The sequence below is a fragment of the Podarcis raffonei genome, chromosome W (assembly GCF_027172205.1).
Source record: "Podarcis raffonei isolate rPodRaf1 chromosome W, rPodRaf1.pri, whole genome shotgun sequence".
In the NCBI taxonomy this organism is placed as follows: Eukaryota; Metazoa; Chordata; class Lepidosauria; order Squamata; family Lacertidae; genus Podarcis; species Podarcis raffonei.
The window spans coordinates 21,239,828-21,259,388 of record NC_070620.1 but is presented as its reverse complement, the minus strand read 5'-3'; the positions used below and the strand labels follow the sequence as shown (position 1 = coordinate 21,259,388).

Here is a 19,561-nt window from a genome sequence, read left to right as displayed (position 1 = left end):
TCCCTACTCTCACCGCACAGGGAGGGGTGGGGATTCCCGGGGCGAGAGGGAGAAGTCACCACACACCCGCAGGTAGAAGAAAGGGAACACCACCACTTGGCCACGGAAATACTGGACTCAAGGTGGCGAGGACGCCAGGTGGAGTACTTGGTAGCTTGGGAGGGAGAACCCGGGTCGGAAAACACGTGGGTTCCCACGGAAGCGATCGATGACAGGTATCTGGTGGAGGAATTCCACCGCCTGTTCCTGGACAAACCCAAACCCCTAGCAAGATTTTGGGAGGAGCAATTTGGAACCACAGACGATGAAGAGGATTTTGAGGGGTTTTCTGCCTCCGAGGGGGAGGGAGGAGAGGTTTCGGAGGAAGAAGAATCAGACTGGGAGGCCCACCCCACGGGCAGGAATCAGAGCGGGTGGGAAGCGGGTTTCGAATCCTCTGAGGATGGCGACAGCTCCTTCCGGGGGTTCCCTGCCTCGTCGGACGAAGAAAGGGACGAAGTTGGTTCTACAGGTCGGGCCGGGGGTGGAGGGGGTCCTGGGGGGGAGGTGGATGTCAGGGAACTGACATCGGAGCTAGAGGCGAAGAGAAGGCTCTCAGATGATGCTGGAGAAGGGCCCAGCAGGGAGAGAGGCAGCTCAGTAGAGGGGGAAGCAAATCAGCGCAACACCAGGGATAAAGGGGGGCAGAGGGGGGAATCGGCGAGAGGGCTCCAGGACTCTTCACTGGACACCAGCGGGGAGAGCACAGGTCCTCCGCTACCCACGCCCTCTCTGCGCAGAAGACTTCCGCGCAGTGAGAGTAGGAGGAGACTGGGCGTCAAACAACTTTTATGTTGGAAGAGGTTTAAGAAACGCCCACTGACGGATTCTGCCAGCGACTGAGGCAGCCACGGAGAGAAGGGCTGTCCAGTCAGAAAGGTTTAACAAGGCAATTTAGCCTGGAGAGGCGGCAGCTTACGCACGAGCAACCCCATACGTATTACATCCACCATTGGGGATTATTGCAGTAAGAGGTCCCAACACACTTGACTGGTGTATAGATTTTAAAATGGAGCTTGGCATGCACTTAAGAAACCTAAAATGAAAATTAAGATCCATTGGAAAATATAGTCTGGCCCCCCACAAGGTCTGAGGGACAGTGGACCGGCCCCCGGCTGAAAAAGTTTGCTGACTCCTACTATATGGTAATTTAGGGACCTAATAGGTCTCTAAAGCCATTTGCACATAACAAATAGGAGCCTACACAACACAAAACACTGTTGCTGTAGGTCAGTTTTATTTTATTTGTTTTTTATCTTCTATTTTGGAAATGTACATCCAGTGGCTTTTTCCCCTTTTAAATTTTTTTGGGGGCCCCCAAGAGAGTGGAGCCCTAAACTAGAGCTTGTTGAGCTTATACGTAAATCCGGCACTGGGTGTCCTTCTGACTTTCCAAAGCAGCCCACCTTAGTCACCAAAAGCACAGATGACCAGAGGCATTTACGTTTTTAGACACGCTATTCACAACTTAACAGCAACGGAATGGCAATATGAAAGCAGAATAGCTAATATTACGGATGGATTGAATGACTGCCTCTTATTGGTTTACCACATTTCCCCATGTATAAGACGCCCCCATGTATAAGATGACCCCTCTTTTTTGAGCCCAAAATAAAGAAATAATGGCAACATTCCATGTATAGGACAACCCCCCCATTTTAAGCTTGGGGAGGGGAATATAGTCTTATACAGGGAAAAATACAATACCTTTCATACCTAGACAAGATAAAACATTGTTTTTAGATGCTACAACCACAGCAAGAATATTACTAGCCTAACGATGAAAGCAAGAAGAGATCCCAACGAAAGAAGAGAGGCAGATGAAATTAATGGACTATGCTGAATTGGCGAAATTGACTGGGAAAATTCGGAACTGGCAGGACCAGAATTTCTTGAAAGACTGGAATAAATTTATGTTGTATTTAAAAGACAACTGTAAACAATTGACATCACTAGTAGGGTTACAAGAAGCTTTGTAGGTTAAATTATCATTTATTACTTAATGCAATTCACAAATTGTTTTTTAAGATTATGATTTAACAGTAATATTAATAAGAACAAAATGCATACCAGAGATTGAATTGGAAAACCATTGCGTGGACAGGCGGAGTCCCCAGATCCCGAGCGGTCCCCCCCGTCATGTGGAATAACGACTCAAGACATCGTGCTATGGGATTAAATTGGCCACAACTTTATTAAATTTCAAATGTGGGTAGACCTTGGCTCAGGCATTGGGCGTTCTCCCTCCCCAGTCCCCAGCCGGGGACCTAGGGAGCATCAGGGTTATCCAGTGTGGGGGGGGGTGGGCCAGCTCTGGAGAACATATGTTCAAGCAGCGATAATAATAATAATAATAATAATAATAATAATAATAATAATAAATTTTTATTTATATCCTGCCCTCCCCAGCCGAAGCTGGGCTCAGGGCGGCTAACAACAATCAAAATAATCCAACATTCTAAAAACATTCATTATAAAATTAATTAAAATCAAATTTATGGCAACCATTAAGCCACATTCTGTGCAGATTGCCAGAGGAGGGGGTCAGGCTATAAAAAGTTGTGACGTTTTGCTATGGGAAAGGCGAAACCTGCCAATGCAGGGAAATTCCTTTCCGGCCCTTTAACAGCGACCTTGACGTAGCAGCACCCGCATACCTGTGAAGAAAAGTTAACCTGCAAAACCTGTGAAGAAAAGTTAACCTGCAAAATAAGACATTAACTGAGGGTGGGTAGGGTGGGAGAAGCTCTGGAGCCAAGTGAGGATTCCCAGGTAAGATCCTCCCTCTATTGTGTGAGCAGGTAATCCCTCCCCTACCTGGCCTGGTCTCCTTGGCAACGCTTCCCCCAGGTGGGATTGGACAACTGACTGAGGTAGGCGGAGACCTCCAGGTATCCCACCTGAGGGAAGGCAAAGCCAAGCCTATGCTGATGGGGCCGCTCCAGATCTAGGGCTGCACGCGTCCACGCAAAGGGTGCCCCCCGTTTTAAGCGGGGAGCGGTCATTAGTCAAGGAGGGAAGTTCTAGGCTTATCAGCCAAACGTTTCTATATTTAATTTATAGGAAAGTTGTTATGATGGAATATTTTGAAAAACCAATAAAATTATAATTATAAATATATATATATTAGAGATTAATTTGGAAAACCATTAGTCGAGGAGGAGGGAAGTCTTAGGCTGAAATAGCCAAATGGTTTTATATGTTGTATAATAGATGGATGTTTCAATGGAAAATATTTGGAAAAACCAATAAAAATTATTATAAATATTTAAAAATACAGTACCTTTCCTCCTCTTCTCTTTGAGCTCTCTCCTGGTCTTCGTACTCCCTCTGCTCCCTCGCAAGATGGTGCTTCTCAGCCAAGATCCTCGCTGCGTCTTCAGCTGTTGTGGTCGCCGGAGCGGTTTTGCTACTTGCATCTGGAAAAAGAAGGGGTCGGAATGAATGGAGCCAGTTGTCGGCGCAACTGCCTCATCCTCTGAAAAGTGTTCCCTGTATTAAGTCCTGTTTCCTGCCTAGGCAGTGAAAGCCAAAAGTTAGCTATTTTGTATCAGATGGGATGTTATGTTTGGAAAACAAGTGCAGAAACCAATAAAAACATTATATATGTGTTTGTTTGTGCCTCCCATGAGATCGGACCCCCAGTAGTGCCAGAAATTCAGGGTCAATACATTTGGAGGGAAACCAAAATGCTCGTTTACAAAGCTATTTTACTACCAACCTTACTGTATGCTTGTGAAACATGGACCACTTATCAACGCCATCGCCAACTCCTCCAAAGTCTCCATCAGAGGCAGGCATGACCAAAGTTTTGGTGGACCAGTGGCAGTATATATGTCATGGGGTAAAATCCTAAAAAAAGCTCAACAACTTCGGGGTAAAATTGTAACTTCAATCCTAAAAAAAGCTCAGCAACCTTGGTTGGTCCTCATGCATGTTCACTTCATCAAATCTGACCCTATTTGAAAAAAGTTTGGGCACCCCTGATCAAAGGTGTCTCTGGAAATTTTTACACATCACTCGGGAATGCAGGCGAACTAATGCCAGCGTACTGGAAGAAGCAAAGATTGCCAGTGTTGAAGCAATGATTCTTCAACCTCAACTTTTGACCAGTCGTGTTGCGTATCATCTTCCAAAGCAACTCCTCTATTCCGAATTTAAGAATGGAAAGCATCGTGCTGGTGGTCCACAAAAGAGGTTGAAAGATTTCAAAGCAAAGCTGAAAAAACGTAGTATAACACCGACAACTGGGAAACACTGGCCGGTGAGCGCTCCAATGGGAGAACAGCCTTGACCAAAGGTGTCCTGGACTTTGGAGACACTCGAACTCAGGACGCAAGGGAGAAACGGGCGAAGAGGAAGGAAGCCTCACCAGTATCGACTTCCGCCCGGAAACCAATGTCCCCACTGTGGAAGGACGTGTGGATATAGAATTGGCCTGCAAAGTCACTAGCAGACTCACTGTTAAAACTGTGTTTATGGAAGACAATCTGACTTGGCTACAAGGGATCGCCAAAGAGAGGAGGGGGGGAGGAGGGGGAGAAAAATAAAAAGAAGGAGGAGAAAAAGAAGGAGGAGGAGATCCTGAAGGTAGAGTAAGGTGATCCTCACCTTCAATTCAGTAAAGAACAAGAGGCCAATTAGCACAACCCCTCGAGTTGATGTAGGAGTTCCCATAGCTCTGTGGAACGGTACATGCAATGGAGGTAGAAGACCTCCACTTCAAGCCTTATCAAGTTATAAAGACCAGGGTGGATTTGATTGAAATCCAATCAATTTAAATCCCGATTTAAATCACTAGTCAGTAATAATAATAATAATAATAATAATAAATTTTATTTATATCCCGCCCTCCCCAGCCGAAGCCGGGCTCAGGGCAGCTAACAACAATCAAATAATCAAACAATCAAATAAACCAACATTCTAAAAATATTTCATTATAAAAATTAATTAAAATCAAGTTAATGGCAACCATTAAGCAAAACTCTGTGCAGGTTGCCAGAGGAGGGAGTCAGGCTGCGCCCTGGCCAAAGGCCTGGTGGAACAACTCTGTCTTGCAGGCCCTGCGGAAAGATGTCAGGTCCCGCAGGGCCCTAGTCTCTTCTGACAGAGCGTTCCACCAGATTGGAGCCGCAGCCGAGAAGGCCCTGGCTCTAGTTGAGGCCAGCCTAACCTCTCTGAGGCCTGGGACCTTCAGGATGTTTTTATTTGCAGACCGTAGGTTTCTTTGTGGGGCATACCAGGAGAGGCGGTCCCGTAGGTACGAGGGTCCTAGGCCGTATAGGGCTTTAAAGGTTAAAACCAGCACCTTAAACCTGATCCTGTACTCCACCGGGAGCCAGTGCAGCTGATATAGCACCGGATGAATGTGGTCTCGCAGCGAAGACCCCATAAGGAGTCTCGCCGCGGCATTCTGCACCCGCTGGAGTTTCTGGGTCAGTCTCAAGGGCAGCCCCACGTAGAGCGAGTTACAATAATCCAGTCTGGAGGTGACCGTCGCATGGATCACAGTGGCTAGGTCAGGGCGAGAGAGATAAGGGGCCAACTGCTTAGCTTGGCGGAGATGAAAAAATGCCGCCTTTGTTATAGCTGTAATCTGCGCCTCCATAGAGAGGGAGGTATCGAAGATTACACCCAAACTCTTAACGGACGGTGCTGGCACTAACTGCACCCCCGCAAGAGATGGGAGTTGCCCCCTCAATCCCATATCATCCCGTCCCAGCCAGAGGACCTCTGTCTTCGAAGGATTTAACTTCAACCGGCTCCCACGTAACCATCCAGCCACAGCCTCCAGGCATCTGGTCAGTGTGTCTGGGGCCGAGTCAGGATGGCCATCCATCAACAGATAGAGTTGGGTGTCATCGGCATACTGATGGCAACCCAGCCCAAAACTCCGAACAAGCTGGGCGAGGGGGCGCATAAAGATGTTAAAAAGCATCGGGGAGAGAATCGCACCCTGAGGCACTCCACACACCAAGGAGTGGCGCGATGACAATTCCCCCCCAAGCGCCACCCTCTGTCCCCGACCAGAGAGAAACGAGTGCAGCCATTGGAGGACTGTGCCCTGGATCCCCACGTCGGCAAGGCGGTGGTCTAGGAGTTCGTGATCGACCATGTCGAAGGCTGCTGACAGGTCTAGAAGAATCAGCAGCCCCGACCCGCCTCGATCCAGCTGCCTGCGGAGATCATCTGTTAGGGCGACCAGAGCCGTCTCGGTCCCATGACCAGCGCGGAAGCCAGACTGGAATGGATCGAGAGCCGATGTTTCATCCAGAAACCTACCAAGCTGTTCAGCAACCGCTCTCTCAATCACCTTACCCAGGAATGGGAGATTCGAAACCGGGCGGTAATTGGACAGATCTAAGGGATCTAATGATGTTTTCTTTAAGAGCGGACGCACCACTGCCTCCTTCAGTTCCCCTGGGAATATCCCGGTGCCAAGGGACAAATTGATGATATCCCCCAGGGGGGCCCGCACCTCATCTGGACACGCTCTAATCAGCCATGACGGGCACGGGTCAAGAGGACAGGTGGTGGGCTTTCCAGCTTGGAGGAGTCTGTCCATATCGGCTGGAGATATCCGGTCAAAGTGGTCCAATACTGGACCCGAGGACAGTCGAGGGGCCTCCAGTTCATTTATTGTGTCCAAATTGGCAGGAAGGTCATGGTGGAGCAACAGGACCTTCTCCGCAAAAAAGCTCGCAAATGCCTCACAGCTGTGTGTCAGATTGTTATTTAAATTTGGCTGTCCTTCAAGGGACGTTAAAGACCTAATTATACTAAATAATTGCGCCGGGCGAGAGCTAGCGGATGCAATGGAGGCCGAGAAGTAAGACTTCTTAGCGGCCTTCACTGCCATCTCATAGGTTTTCATAAAAACCCTATAAGATGTTCTTGAGGCTCCGTCACGAGCACCCCGCCATACTCGCTCTAGCCGTCTGAGATCCCGCTTCATTTTCCGAAGCTCCTCGGTAAACCAGGGAGCCCGGTTTCTGTGGGGTCGCAGAGGGCGCTTAGGTGCGATCTCATCGATGGCTGCCAGGAGGTGGGTATTCCAGCCCTCAACAAGCTCAGTCAATGAGTCGCCAGGAGGAGCAAGGTCCCGCAAGGCCTGACGGAATCTATCAGGGTCCATCAGCCTCTGCGGGCGAGCCCAAATCGGCTCGCCACCTAAGCAGGGTGGGGGTGGAAAGTCAATCCTGGCTTTTAGAGCGTAGTGATCAGACCATGGCACTTTCATCAAAGGAGACATGATCACATCTATACCGGCGCCAAAGATCAAATCCAGCGTGTGGCCTGCTTGATGTGTGGGGCCCGAAACAAACTGGGAGAGCCCTAGTGTTGCCATGGAAGACACCAGGTCCAGAGCCTGTGAGGAGGGAGTGGCATCAGCATGGATGTTGAAGTCCCCCAATACCAATAGGTTAGGGAACTCCAAGGCCCAGCCAGCCACCGCCTCCAGCAGGCCTGACAGGGTGGCTGCTGGTGCGCTAGGTGGCCGGTACACCAGCCAGACAGCCAAGCTCACCTCAGAGCCCCACACTAGGCCAACACATTCAATGCCGGGGATCAGTGGCGATGGTAGAGCCCTGAAAGAACAATCTTCCCGGATTAATAATGCCACCCCTCCCCCCCGGCCCACAGTCCGTGACTGGTGGAGGACGGAGAAACCCGGGGGCGCCATCTCTCGTAAGGTAACAGTTTCCCCTTCGCGCACCCAGGTCTCCGTCACACAAGCCAGATCGACCCCCTGCGAGGTAAAGAAATCTCGCAGGGTGGCGGTTTTGTTGCCTATAGACCTGGCATTGCACAACACCAGTGACGGAGGTGAGTAATCCTTGCTCACCCTACCCTCGTCCCTCGGGATGGGGCGCAGATTGGAAGGGGTACGAGCATATCTGTATCTCGATCCCCTTCGCCTATAACATCTGCCCCCACCGCCATACCTCCCTCGCCCCTCCATGGTAGCAATCCCAAGCCTCATACTTGCCTCCATTTACAGAATAGAAAAACAAAACAACCAAAAGCAATTATACCCAAACAAAACCAATCCCACCCCACTTAATATCCAACCCCAAACCAAAACAGAACGGAACAAAACAAAAATACATAGATAAAAACCACCATTCACGGTGGTACAACAGATTAAACAATAAAAACACCTTTAAAACATCTTAAAATATATAAAAACATCTTTAACATTTGCTGCAGCAGCACCAGTGTCCTTAAAGCTGTCACAGAGGTGAGCCTGGGCCCCGCCCCTAGGCCAGATGGGATTAGCCTGAGGAGGGAGCGGCCTTCCCCCACACTCACGGTGCAGCAGCAGCGATGTCCCAATGCCTCAATGAGGCCTCTTAAAGCCGTGGCGAAGGTGAGCCTGGGCCCCGCCCCCTAGGCCAGATGGAAATAGCCTGAGGAGGGAGCGGCCTTCCCCCACACTCACGGTGCAGCAGCAGTAAGACTTACCGTAATTTAAATCATTTTTTAACAGAAAGGTTCAACCTTGCTGGCATCCTCTTCATATTGACAACCAGAGGAAGGTTTCCTTTTTGGAGGAATAAATTTTTACAGTTCTATCAAAATGACTGATTTGGTTCTACTCTTAGAAATACATTGACAGATAATGATGAAATGATGGTGAGGTTTAATAAGTTAACGGTTTCTGTTTGGACAAGTTTTCTGCTGTACAGTCATACCTCAGGTTCAAGACGCTTCAGGTTGCGTTTTTTTGGGTTACGGACCCTCCAAAATCCGGAAGTACCAGAACGGGTTACTTCCGGGTTTCAGCGGTTGCGCATGCGCAAAAACGCTAAATTGCGCTTTGCGCATAAGCACCGAATCGCAACCCGCGCGTGCACAGATGCGCCGCTGCGGGTTGCAAACACTGCGGGTTGCAAATGTGCATCCTGCATGGATCACGTTCAGAACCCGAGCGTCCACTGTACTTGATTGGAAGGAGAAAAATAATCATTTCTGTTATGTGTGCCAGTGTGGTTGCTCGAGAGCGAACAGGCAAGACCCCCACTGGTCTTTTCAAAGTCTTTATTATCGATGCAAAAACATTCACAGTGCAGAACATCTCAATTCCATGTTTTGCTCAGTCACTAGCAGAATCTGGGAGTGGGCGGTCCTTAAACTTTCCCCAGCAGAATAGTCTCTTGACCCCCATCCTACGCCTCCCCTCTCTGCGCGTAAACCGACTGCTCAGAGAGGGCGTGGGCAGAGGGGGACCTGCCTCCCCCCCGCTTATTTCAGGCTCAGTGCTGTGTCTCTCCCTTGCATACTCTGAGCCCTGCACCCCTTCCCCACTGGAGGCGTGGCTTCCCTCCTCCACAGAGGAAGTGCTGCTTCTCACAATCTTTGGAGGCTCCCTGTAACCCAACTGCCCTTCCACCTCTCGCCTCTGAGCTGATGGCAGTTCCCTGACAATTTCCTTTGTAACAATTTAAACCATTTATTTCACTAAAACAATAACATGGTAGCATATGGATCCATGTTTGTTAACTGATGTGGTTAAACTATTAGAAATACATTGAAAGATAATTATGAAATTATTGTGTGGTTTAATAAGTTAACTGCTTCTATTTGGACAACTTTTCTGCTGTACTAGATTGGAAGGATAAAAATAATCATTTCCTTCATAACAATTTAAACAATTAATTTCACTAAAACAATAACATGATAGCTGTGATGGGATGGTGAGCTGCTTGTGCGTAAAATCCTAGTCCCTCAGAGTTTGGCTAAGTCCACAAACCTCTGTCTGTGACGGAGCTCCTTAAGCATGGCTCCATCAGTCGCTCGTAGAATCGGACAGTGGGCGTTTACGGAACTTCTTCCACCATAAAAGCTCCTTAACGGAAACGCGTCTTCTGGACTCTCGGCGTGACAGTTTCCGGCGAGGAGTAGGTGTCCCTATGGGAGGTCCTGAAACCTCCCCACTATTTTCGCTGGAAGTGTCTCTGAGCCCTCCCTCCGACTCACTTTCCCTTGGAACTCCACCTCTCCCCCTGCTGGTTCCCTCCTCAGCTGAATACTCTCTCTCAGCCTCTGTGAGCCCTTTCACCTCCTGCTCCTCCGATGGCAGTTCCCTGACATCCACCTCCCCTCCAGGGCCCCCTTCACCCCCTTCCCTCCCCTCCTCTGCGGGAGGCGAGGGAACAAAACCCCTGAAAGAACCTCCCTCATCTTCCGAAGTTTCGAACACTTCCCTCCACCGGTTGCTGTTTCCGGTTTCCAAGTACTCCTCCGCATCAGAGTCTGTTCCTTCTTCCAACTCCGATTCCCTGAATCCTTCCAGTTCCTCCTCATCGTCGGTGGTGCCAAAGTACTCCCTCCGGAACCTCGCTACTGGCTGAGGTTTCCTGGGGAACCTTTGGTGGAACGTTTCGATCAAGATCTCGTCACTGACCTCCTCTGCCGTCACCCAGGTGTTTTCCGACTCCGGTTCCCCTTCCCACGCGACCAAATACTCCACCTGATTACCCTTCCACCTGGAGTCGATGATCTCCACCACATGGTTGCTGCTTTCCCTTTCTTCTAAGACTGGCCCCCGTGTGGATACCCCTTCACCTTCCCCCCTATATGGTGACAGTAATGACCTGTGGAATACTGGGTGCAGTTTCATGTGGTTCGGTAACCGGAGTCTGAAAGCCACTGGGTTGACCTGTTGGATGACCTCAAATGGTCCCAATCTTTTGGGTCTCAATTTCTTGCAACCCCCCTTGAACGGCAACCCTTGGGTTGACAGCCAGACCTGACTCCCCACCCTAATGGTTTCACCTTCCCTTCTGCTCTTGTCTGCCTGCCTCTTATATTCTTCTTTGGCCCTTTCTAAGTTGAGTTGGAGTTGACGATGGATCGCTTCCATTTCTTCTACAAAATGTTCGGCGGCCGGGACACTCCATCTCTCCCCTCCTCCCCCTGGAAACGCCCTGGGGTGGCACCCATAATTAGCCAAAAAGGGGCTCATCCCGGTGGACACATTCTCCGCATTATTGTAGGCAAATTCCGCTAGCGCCAACTTTTCGACCCAATCGTTCTCTCTGTCATTAACATAACACCTCAGGTATTGTTGGAGGATACCGTTTGCTCTCTCCGCCTGCCCATTGGTTTCAGGGTGCCTGGCAGTCGAAAAGTTGACCTCTATGTGCAACAAGCTCATAAGTTTCCTCCAGAACCTGGACGTGAACTGTTTCCCTCTGTCGGAGACCACCCTCAAGGGGGCACCATGCAGCCTAAAAATATGTTCTACAAACAATTTCGCTGTCTCTTCCGCCGTGACTGCATGTGAGCAAGCTACAAAGTGACCCATCTTAGTTAACAGGTCTACTACGACTAGTATGGCGGTTTTCCCCTGGGATTTGGGAAGATCAGTCATAAAATCTATCGATACCGCCTCCCACGGTCGTTCTGGTGTGGGTAACGGTTCTAATAACCCCGCTGGCGCCCGCCTTTCTCCTTTGGCTCTCTGGCATTGGTCACACCCTCTTACATACTCCCGTACATCCTCCCTCACCTTGGGCCACCAAAACTCCCTGGTCACCAACCACATGGTCTTGTGTTGCCCAAAATGCCCCGCTGTGGGGTTGTCGTGCAGCTGTTTGAGTACTCTCCCCCTCAATTCCCCTTTGGGTATATATAGTGCCCCTTTGTAATACAATGCCCCGTTTCTTTCTTCAAAACCTCCGGGGTCTTCTCCCTCTCTCCTTAAACCTCTGAGCTTATTCTGGGCGTATTCATCATTTACCGTTCCCTCTACCAGTTCCCTTTGCCCCACCCAGGCCGCCCCACACACCCAGCGGTCCTCTGGGATGATATGTCTCTCTTCAGGCGCTCCCTCCCCCTCCAAATATTCAGGTTTGCGTGAGAGACCGTCCGCTCTGATGTTTTCTGGACCTGGCACATAGCAAATTTCAAAATGGAATTTGGAGAACTCCTGGGCCCACCTCACTTGTCATTGGTTGAGCACTCGTGCCGTTCTCCAATACTCCAAATTCTTGTGGTCCGTACACACTTGCACCTTATGCTGTGCGCCAATTAGTAAATGTCTCCATCTCCGGAACGCTTCGTGAATGGCGAGTAGTTCTCGGTCATATACGGTGTAGTTCCTCTCGGATTTGTTCAGCTTACGCGAAAAGAAGGCACACGGTCTCCACTCCGACTTATTCTTCCCCGGCTGAAGCAGCACCGCCCCCACCGCCCGGTCTGAGGCATCAGTTTCCACTCTCATTGGTTTTTGTAAATCCACATGCAGGAGCTGTTCTTCCGAAGCGAATGCCCTTTTCAATTCCTCAAATGCTTGCTCCGCCTCCGCCGTCCAAATGAATTTCTTCTTGCTGCTGAGACAGTCCGTGATGGGAGCCGTTAAGTGGGCAAAGTTCTTGATGAACTTACGGTAAAAGTTCCCAAACCCTAAGAACCTTTGCATATCCTTTTTCGTTTTCGGTGTCTTCCATTCCAGCACCGCCTGGACCTTGCCTGGATCCATGGCTAATCCCTTGTCTGATAAGCGGTACCCCAGGAATTCCACCTCCTTGGTGTGAAACTGACACTTCTCCAATTTCACCCACAGCTGGTTTGCTTGCAGTTGGCTCAGCACTTCCCTGACATCCTTTACATGCTGCTCCTCATTCTCTGAATATATCAACACGTCATCGAGGAAGGCCACGCAATTCTTGTAGAGCAGAGGTCCCAGGACGTGGTTCATGAACGATTGAAAACATGCTGAGCCTCCTTGTAATCCGAATGGCATAACGAGATATTCAAAAGCCCCCAAAGGGGTGAACATGGTGGTTTTCCATTCATCCCCCTTCCTTATCCGTATCAGGTTGTATGCCCCCCTCAGGTCCAGTTTAGTGAATATCTTTCCCTTCCTCACCCTGGTCAAAATGTCATCAATTCTGGGCATGGGGAAAGCCACTGGTTCTGACACTGCATTTAGGGCTCTAAAGTCCACTACAAGTCTCGGTTTATCCGTGTTTTTGTTGTCCACAAAAAACACTGGGCTGCCCCCCACCGCTCTGGACTCTCTGATGAAACCTCTCTTCAGGTTTTTATCAATAAACTCCCTTAACTCCTGCATTTCCCTGTCTGACATGGCGTACAGCTTGCCCACGGGGAGCTGGGCTCCAGGGACCAGGTTAATTTGGCAGTCAAAGGCTCTATGCAGTGGTAGTTTATCTGCTTCCCTTTCGCTGAAGACCTTGCTCAGGTCAGCGTATTGTTTGGGCACCTTCCCTTTGTCCGCCACTTCCGTCCCTGCTAGAAAGGCTTTTGCCCCTTCCGGCACCTTTCCCTCTCTGCAGTGTTCCAGGCAATGTGCTGACCCAAAGGAGACCACTCTCTGATGCCAGCCCACTAGCGGATCATGCAACGCTAGCCAGCTCATTCCCAAAATAACGGGAGCCCCTCCCAGGGTGGCCACATTGAACGCTATCCTTTCGGTGTGCCTGGCCACCCTCATAACCATTGGGACGGTCTGTAGGCTAACTTCTCCTCCCAACAGCTCCCTCCCATCGATCGTGGTCACCTGCAGGGGGTTGCTTAAAGGGAGTATCTGTATCTGGTGTTCAGCTGCAAACTCCTTACTCATAAAATTACAGGAGCTGCCTGAGTCCAACAGCGCCTTTGTCTTTAGTGGGTATCCGTTTGCCAGCTCTAGCAACACCTCTATTACTAGGGCTGGTCTTGGAGGTTCCGGAGTGGGCACTTTTACTGCTCCTTGGCCTGGCTGCTGTGCCCTGACGTTGGCAGCCAGGCGTTGGCTTTTACTGGCTCCTGGACTCCCTCCTCCTTCCCCCCAACAGCTCCCGCCATCCCTTGCCATTCCTTTCTTTGCGGGCAGACTCTGGCAAAGTGACCTGGCTGCTGGCAGAGATAACATTTCTTGGTGCTCTTCCCCTCCTTCTTCCTCCCTTCACTGGGATTTGAAACTGCGCGCTCGCGCGCTGTTCCAATTTCCATCGGCTCTCCTGGCGGGAAATTTGGCTCCGGAATCTCTGGAATGCGGAAATCCCTCCAACGCTCTCCTTTCCCTTCCCGCTTCTCCAAGGCTCTTGCCTCCTGGCGCGCTCCAATGGTCAGCGCTGATTTGGTCAGCTGGTCCATAGACTCCGCCCTGGGCGCCCGGGAAAGTTCGACTTTCACCGCCGAAGAAAGCCCCTCTTCAAAAAGCATTTGAATGGGTTCCGCCGATAGATCCCACCCCAATTTATGTATCAGCATTGTAAACTCAGTCCAGTACTCCCGAACCGATCGGCTCCCCTGTTTACAAGCCATCAATTGTCTGCGCACCAGTCCCTGTTCAATCTCGCTGGAAAACATCAAATCCATGGCGCGGAAAAACTTCCTCGTGTCCTTCAGCATTTCACTATTCCCTGCCATCAGGGGTCTAACCCAGTCTCTCGCCCCCCCTTCGAGATGGCCCACCACAAACGCCACTCGCGATGCCTCGTCGGGAAAGTCGTCAAACTGCAGCTCGAGAGCATACTGCATCTCTGTCCTAAAGGCTTGATAGTTCCTGGGGTCCCCCCCAAACTTCTGCACCAATCCTGGCATCTTTCTTGCTAGTGTAGCACCTTTTGCCTTTTCTGCATCCTGCGCCCTCCTTTCCTCTAGCCTCGCCGTTTGCAGCGCTAGCTGGACCTCCAACACCCGGTACCTTTCTTCCAGGCTTGGACCCTCTCCAGCTCCTCCTGCTCCCCCGGCTCCGGCTGGGTTGCTCATGATGCCTCTCTGCACAAGCTGCTTTCAGGGACTGTCCGATTGCTGTGATGGGATGGTGAGCTGCTTGTGCGTAAAATCCTAGTCCCTCAGAGTTTGGCTAAGTCCATAAACCTCTGTCTGTGACGGAGCTCCTTAAGCATGGCTCCATCAGTTGCTCGTAGAATCGGACAGTGGGCGTTTACGGAACTTCTTCCAGCATAAAAGCTCCTTAACGGAAACGCGTCTTCTGGACTCTCGGCGTGACAGTTTCCGGCGAGGAGTGGGTGTCCCTATGGGAGGTCCTGAAACCTCCCCACTGTTTTCGCTGGAAGTGTCTCTGAGCCCTCCCTCCGACTCACTTTCCCTTGGAGCTCCACCTCTCCCCCTGCTGGTTCCCTCCTCAGCTGAATACTCTCTCTCAGCCTCTGTGAGCCCTTTCACCTCCTGCTCCTCCGATGGCAGTTCCCTGACAATAGCATATAACAAGTTTAATCAAGATGGCGCTGGGGTAAGACGCACCTGTTAGAGCTCCTCAATTAGATGTTGGGGGCTCCTACTCCTTTTAACTTTTTTAACTTTTCAACTTTTTAATCTTTTAACCCTCTTCTTATCAAAAGTTTGGCAACCTGGGGTTTTATATCAGAGAACCTGTGAAGTTGGCGCTGTAAATTAGATCTAACGAAGTCGAACAGCTGAACAGCCGCCGCCCAGCCTATTTCAAGGACTCGTAACTCTAAACAATTTAATTAATCTTCTGAACTTTTTCCGAACTGACTCTGACTCAGGCTTTGACTCTGCATTTTAAATGAACTAAGGGAGGTGAAGCTGTGTTGCAGGAGTGTTCCGTTTGCGCTTGCCTCTGCCCTCCTGGCTTGTGGGTCCAACTGTGCTGTGTGCCTGCTCTGTGCTCCCAGCTGTGGGTCCGGCTGTCCTGCATGCCAGCGGTGCTCCTGGACTGAGACAGACTGGTTGAGTGCTCGGCATGGAGCCTGGGTCAAGATATATTACTCTGCAGATGACTCAATTGAAAGGCACCTAGGGAAGCCAGAGGGGGGGGGGGTTCCACCCTCAAGACGCCAGAGACTCTTAAGCCACAGGGCTGGCAGCTGGTTGTAGCAGAGGAGAGGTATCATCCTGTGGCCCTGAGAACACCAGCTGTGGGGGAAACCAGAGGACTCCTGATGCCAAGAGGAACACTTTCTCTGCCACTACAAATGCTAGCGCAACAGCAAGAGGAGGGCCCCCTGAGACCATCAGGCATGGCATTGACATCGAACAGGCATTTACTGAGCCTGCCCCGCCTTCCTCTGCCCATGCCCCGATGTCGCCTGGTTGTTCAGGTTGGCAGATTCAGAGATCATTCGAGCAGACTCGAGCTGGCGCGTGATGCTACAAGAACTTTGTGTTGCTACAAGAACTTCGTCTGCTACAAGAACCATTTCCCCCCCTTTTCCCCCCTCCCCCCTTCCTTTGCCATTTGTTTTAGTCCTTTGTTTCATGATAATATTTGTCCATTGTTTCATGATAATATTTAAGTTTTTGCTTGCTGTCAGCGCTGCCCGAGGTCCCAGCTCACAGAAGACCAACGCTGCTTCGTTCTTTAGTATAAAAGTCTTTATTGAAGTTCAGTTTCACTTCCACACGCGCAGCGTGCAACGCTACGTCTCTGACTTTAGACCGCCGAAGCTCCGTCTGAATCTCCTCCCCCCTGACACCAGTTTAAGACTCTAGCCTTACTCCACCTCTTCCTCTGTTCCTTCCTTCGCTGGAGAAGCTCATGGAATCTCTCGGGTCACTGTCATACTCCCCTACGCTCCCCTCGGATTCCTCTCCTTCGCTCTCTATTTGCTCTCTCCCCTGTGCTTCTGCTCCTGAGCCCCTGACACTTGCTTACTGTTAGATGCTTGATTGTTGTTCTCCTGTTATTTAGGTGTTTTTTCTTCCTTTATGTATGTTATATGGTAGTTCTGTTTAGCTGTGGAATGTTTTGGGGTTTATTTTTTAATTTAATTAATTGGCTTGTCTAATACTATAATAGTAGGCTGACAAAGAATATAATAGTTTCATATAATCAGAGAGGTAGCTGATGTTTATGTGGCTTGTTCTACTCGACTAATTAGAGTTATCGAGTTGTTGATACTATAAGCAGAACAACTAGGCTGGGAAAGAATAACATCAATTGCCATCAATAGAGGCTAGTATGAGGCTTGAGATTGCTACTGTGGAGGGGCGAGGGAGGTATGGCGGTGGGGGCAGATGTCATAGGCGAAGGGGATCAAGATACGTATATGCTCGTACCCCTTCCAATCTGCGCCCCATCCCGAGGGACGAAGGGAGGGTGAGCAAGGATTACTCACCTCCGTCACTGGTGCTGTGCAATGCCAGATCTATAGGCAACAAAACCGTCACCCTGCAAGATTTCTTTACCTCGCAGGGGGTCGACCTGGCTTGTGTGATGGAGACCTGGGTGCGCGAAGGGGAAACAGTTAACTTACGAGAGATGGCGCCCCCGGGTTTCTCTGTCCTCCTCCAGTCGCGGACTGTGGGCCTGGGGGGGGATAGAGGGGTGGCATTATTAATCCGGGAAGATTGTTCTTTCAGGGCTCTACCATCGCAATCGATCCCCAGCATTGAATGTGAGGAGAGCTTGGCTGTCTGGCTGGTGTACCGGCCACGTAGTGCACCAGCAGCCACCCTGTCAGGCCTGTTGGAGGCAGTGGCCGGCTGGGCCTTGGAGTTTCCTAACCTATTGGTATTGGGGGACTTTAACATCCATGCTGATGCCACTCCCTCCTCACAGGCTCTGGACCTGGTGTCTTCCATGGCGACACTAGGGCTCTCCCAGTTTGTTTCGGGCCCCACACATCAAGCAGGCCACATGCTGGATTTGATCTTTGGCGTAGGTATAGATGTGATCATGTCTCCTTCGATGAAGGTGCCATGGTCTGATCACTACGCTCTGAAAGCCAGGATTGACTTTCCACCCCACCCTGCTTAGGTGGCGAGCCGATTTGGACTTGCCTGCAGAGGCTGATGGACCCTGATAGATTCCATCAAGCCTTGTGGGACCTTGCTCCCCCTGGTGACTCATTGACTGAGCTTGTTGAGGGCTGGAATACCCAGCTCCTGGCAGCCATCAATGAGATCGCACCTAAGCGCCCTCTGCGACCCCGCAGAAACCGGGCTCCCTGGTTTACTGAGGAGCTCCGGAAAATGAAGCGGAACCTCAGACGGCTAGAGCGAGTATGGCAGGGTGCCCGCAACGGAGCCTCAAGAACATCTTACAGGGTTTTTATGAAAACCTACGAGATGGCAGTGAAGGCCGCTAAGAAGTCTTACTTCTCGGCCTCCATTGCATCCGCTAGCTCTCGCCCGGCGCAATTATTTAGTATAATTAGGTCTTTAACATCCCTGGAGGGACAGCCAAATTTAAATAATAATTTGATACACAGCTGTGAGGCATTTGCGAGCTTTTTTGCGGAGAAGGTCCTGTTGCTCCACCGTGACCGTGACCTCCCTGCCAGTTTGGATACAATAACGGAACTGGAGGTCCCTTGACTGTCCTCGGGTCCAATATTGGACCACTTTGACCGGATATCCCCAGCCGATGTGGACAGACTCCTCCGAGCTGGAAAGCCCACCACCTGTCCTCTTGATGCGTGCCCGTCCTGGCTGATTAGAGCGTGTCCAGACGAGGTGCAGACCCCCATAGGGGATATTATCAATTTCTCCCTTGGCACCGGGACATTCCCAGGGGAATTGAAGGAGGCAATGGTGCGTCCGCTCTTAAAGAAAACATCATTAGATCCTTTAGATCTATCCAATTACCACCTGGTTTCGAACCTTCCGTTCCTGGGTAAGGTGATTGAGAGAGCGGTTGCTGAACAGCTTGGTGGCTTTCTGGATGAAACATCAGCTCTGGATCCATTCCAATCCGGCTTCCGCGCCGGTCATGGGACCTAGACGGCTCTGGTGGCCCTAACAGATGATCTCCGCAGGCAGCTGGATCGAGGCGGGTCGGGGCTGCTGATTCTTCTAGACCTGTCAGCAGCCTTCGACATGGTCGATCACGAACTCCTGGACCACCACCTTGCCGACGTGGGGATCCAGGGCACAGTCCTTCAGTGGCTGCGCTCGTTTCTCTCTGGTCGGGGACAGAGGGTGGTGCTTGGAGGGGAACTGTCATCGCACCACTCCTTGGTGTGTGGAGTGCCTCAGGGTGCGATACTCTCCCTGATGCTTTTCAACATCTTTATGCGCCCCCTCGCCCAGCTTGTCCGGAGTTTTGGGTTGGGCTGCCATCAGTATGCTGATGACACCCAACTCTATCTGTTGATGGATGGCCATCCTGACTCGGCCCCGGACACACTGATCAGATGTTTGGAAGCTGTGGCTGGATGGTTACGTGGGAGCCGGTTGAAGTTAAATCCTTCAAAGACAGAGGTCCTTTGGCTGGGAAGGGACCCATCTCTTGCAGGGGCGCAATTAGTGCCAGCACCGTCCGTTAAGAGCTTGGGTGTAATCTTCAACACCTCCCTTTCCATGGAGGCGCAGATTGCAGCTATAACAATGGCGGCATTTTTTCATTTCCGCCAAGCTAAGCAGTTGGCTCCTTACCTCTCTCGCCCTGACCTAGCCACTGTGATCCACGCAATGGTCACCTCCAGACTGGATTATTGTAACTCGCTCTACGTGGGGCTGCCCTTGAGACTGACCCAGAAACTCCAGCAGGTGCAGAATGCCGCGACAAGACTCCTTACGGGGTCCTCGCTGCGAGATCACATTCACCCGGTGCTATACCAGCTGCACTGGCTCCCGG

The 19,561-nt window shown here is 50.7% G+C and overlaps 1 protein-coding gene across 1 annotated transcript in view; it reads right to left on the bottom strand.

The window, feature by feature from the left end:
* Positions 1-1,393: 1,393 nt before the first annotated feature.
* Positions 1,394-19,561, bottom strand: part of LOC128405989 (ensconsin-like) — a 168,548-nt gene continuing 150,380 nt past the window's right edge. Inside the window, exons 15-17 of the mRNA XM_053373042.1 lie at positions 13,748-13,802; positions 3,323-3,458; positions 1,394-1,445 (exon numbers count right to left, since the gene is read on the bottom strand). Of these exons, the coding sequence (XP_053229017.1) occupies positions 1,394-1,445; positions 3,323-3,458; positions 13,748-13,802 (243 nt within the window). The remainder of the gene's footprint in view (positions 1,446-3,322; positions 3,459-13,747; positions 13,803-19,561) is intronic.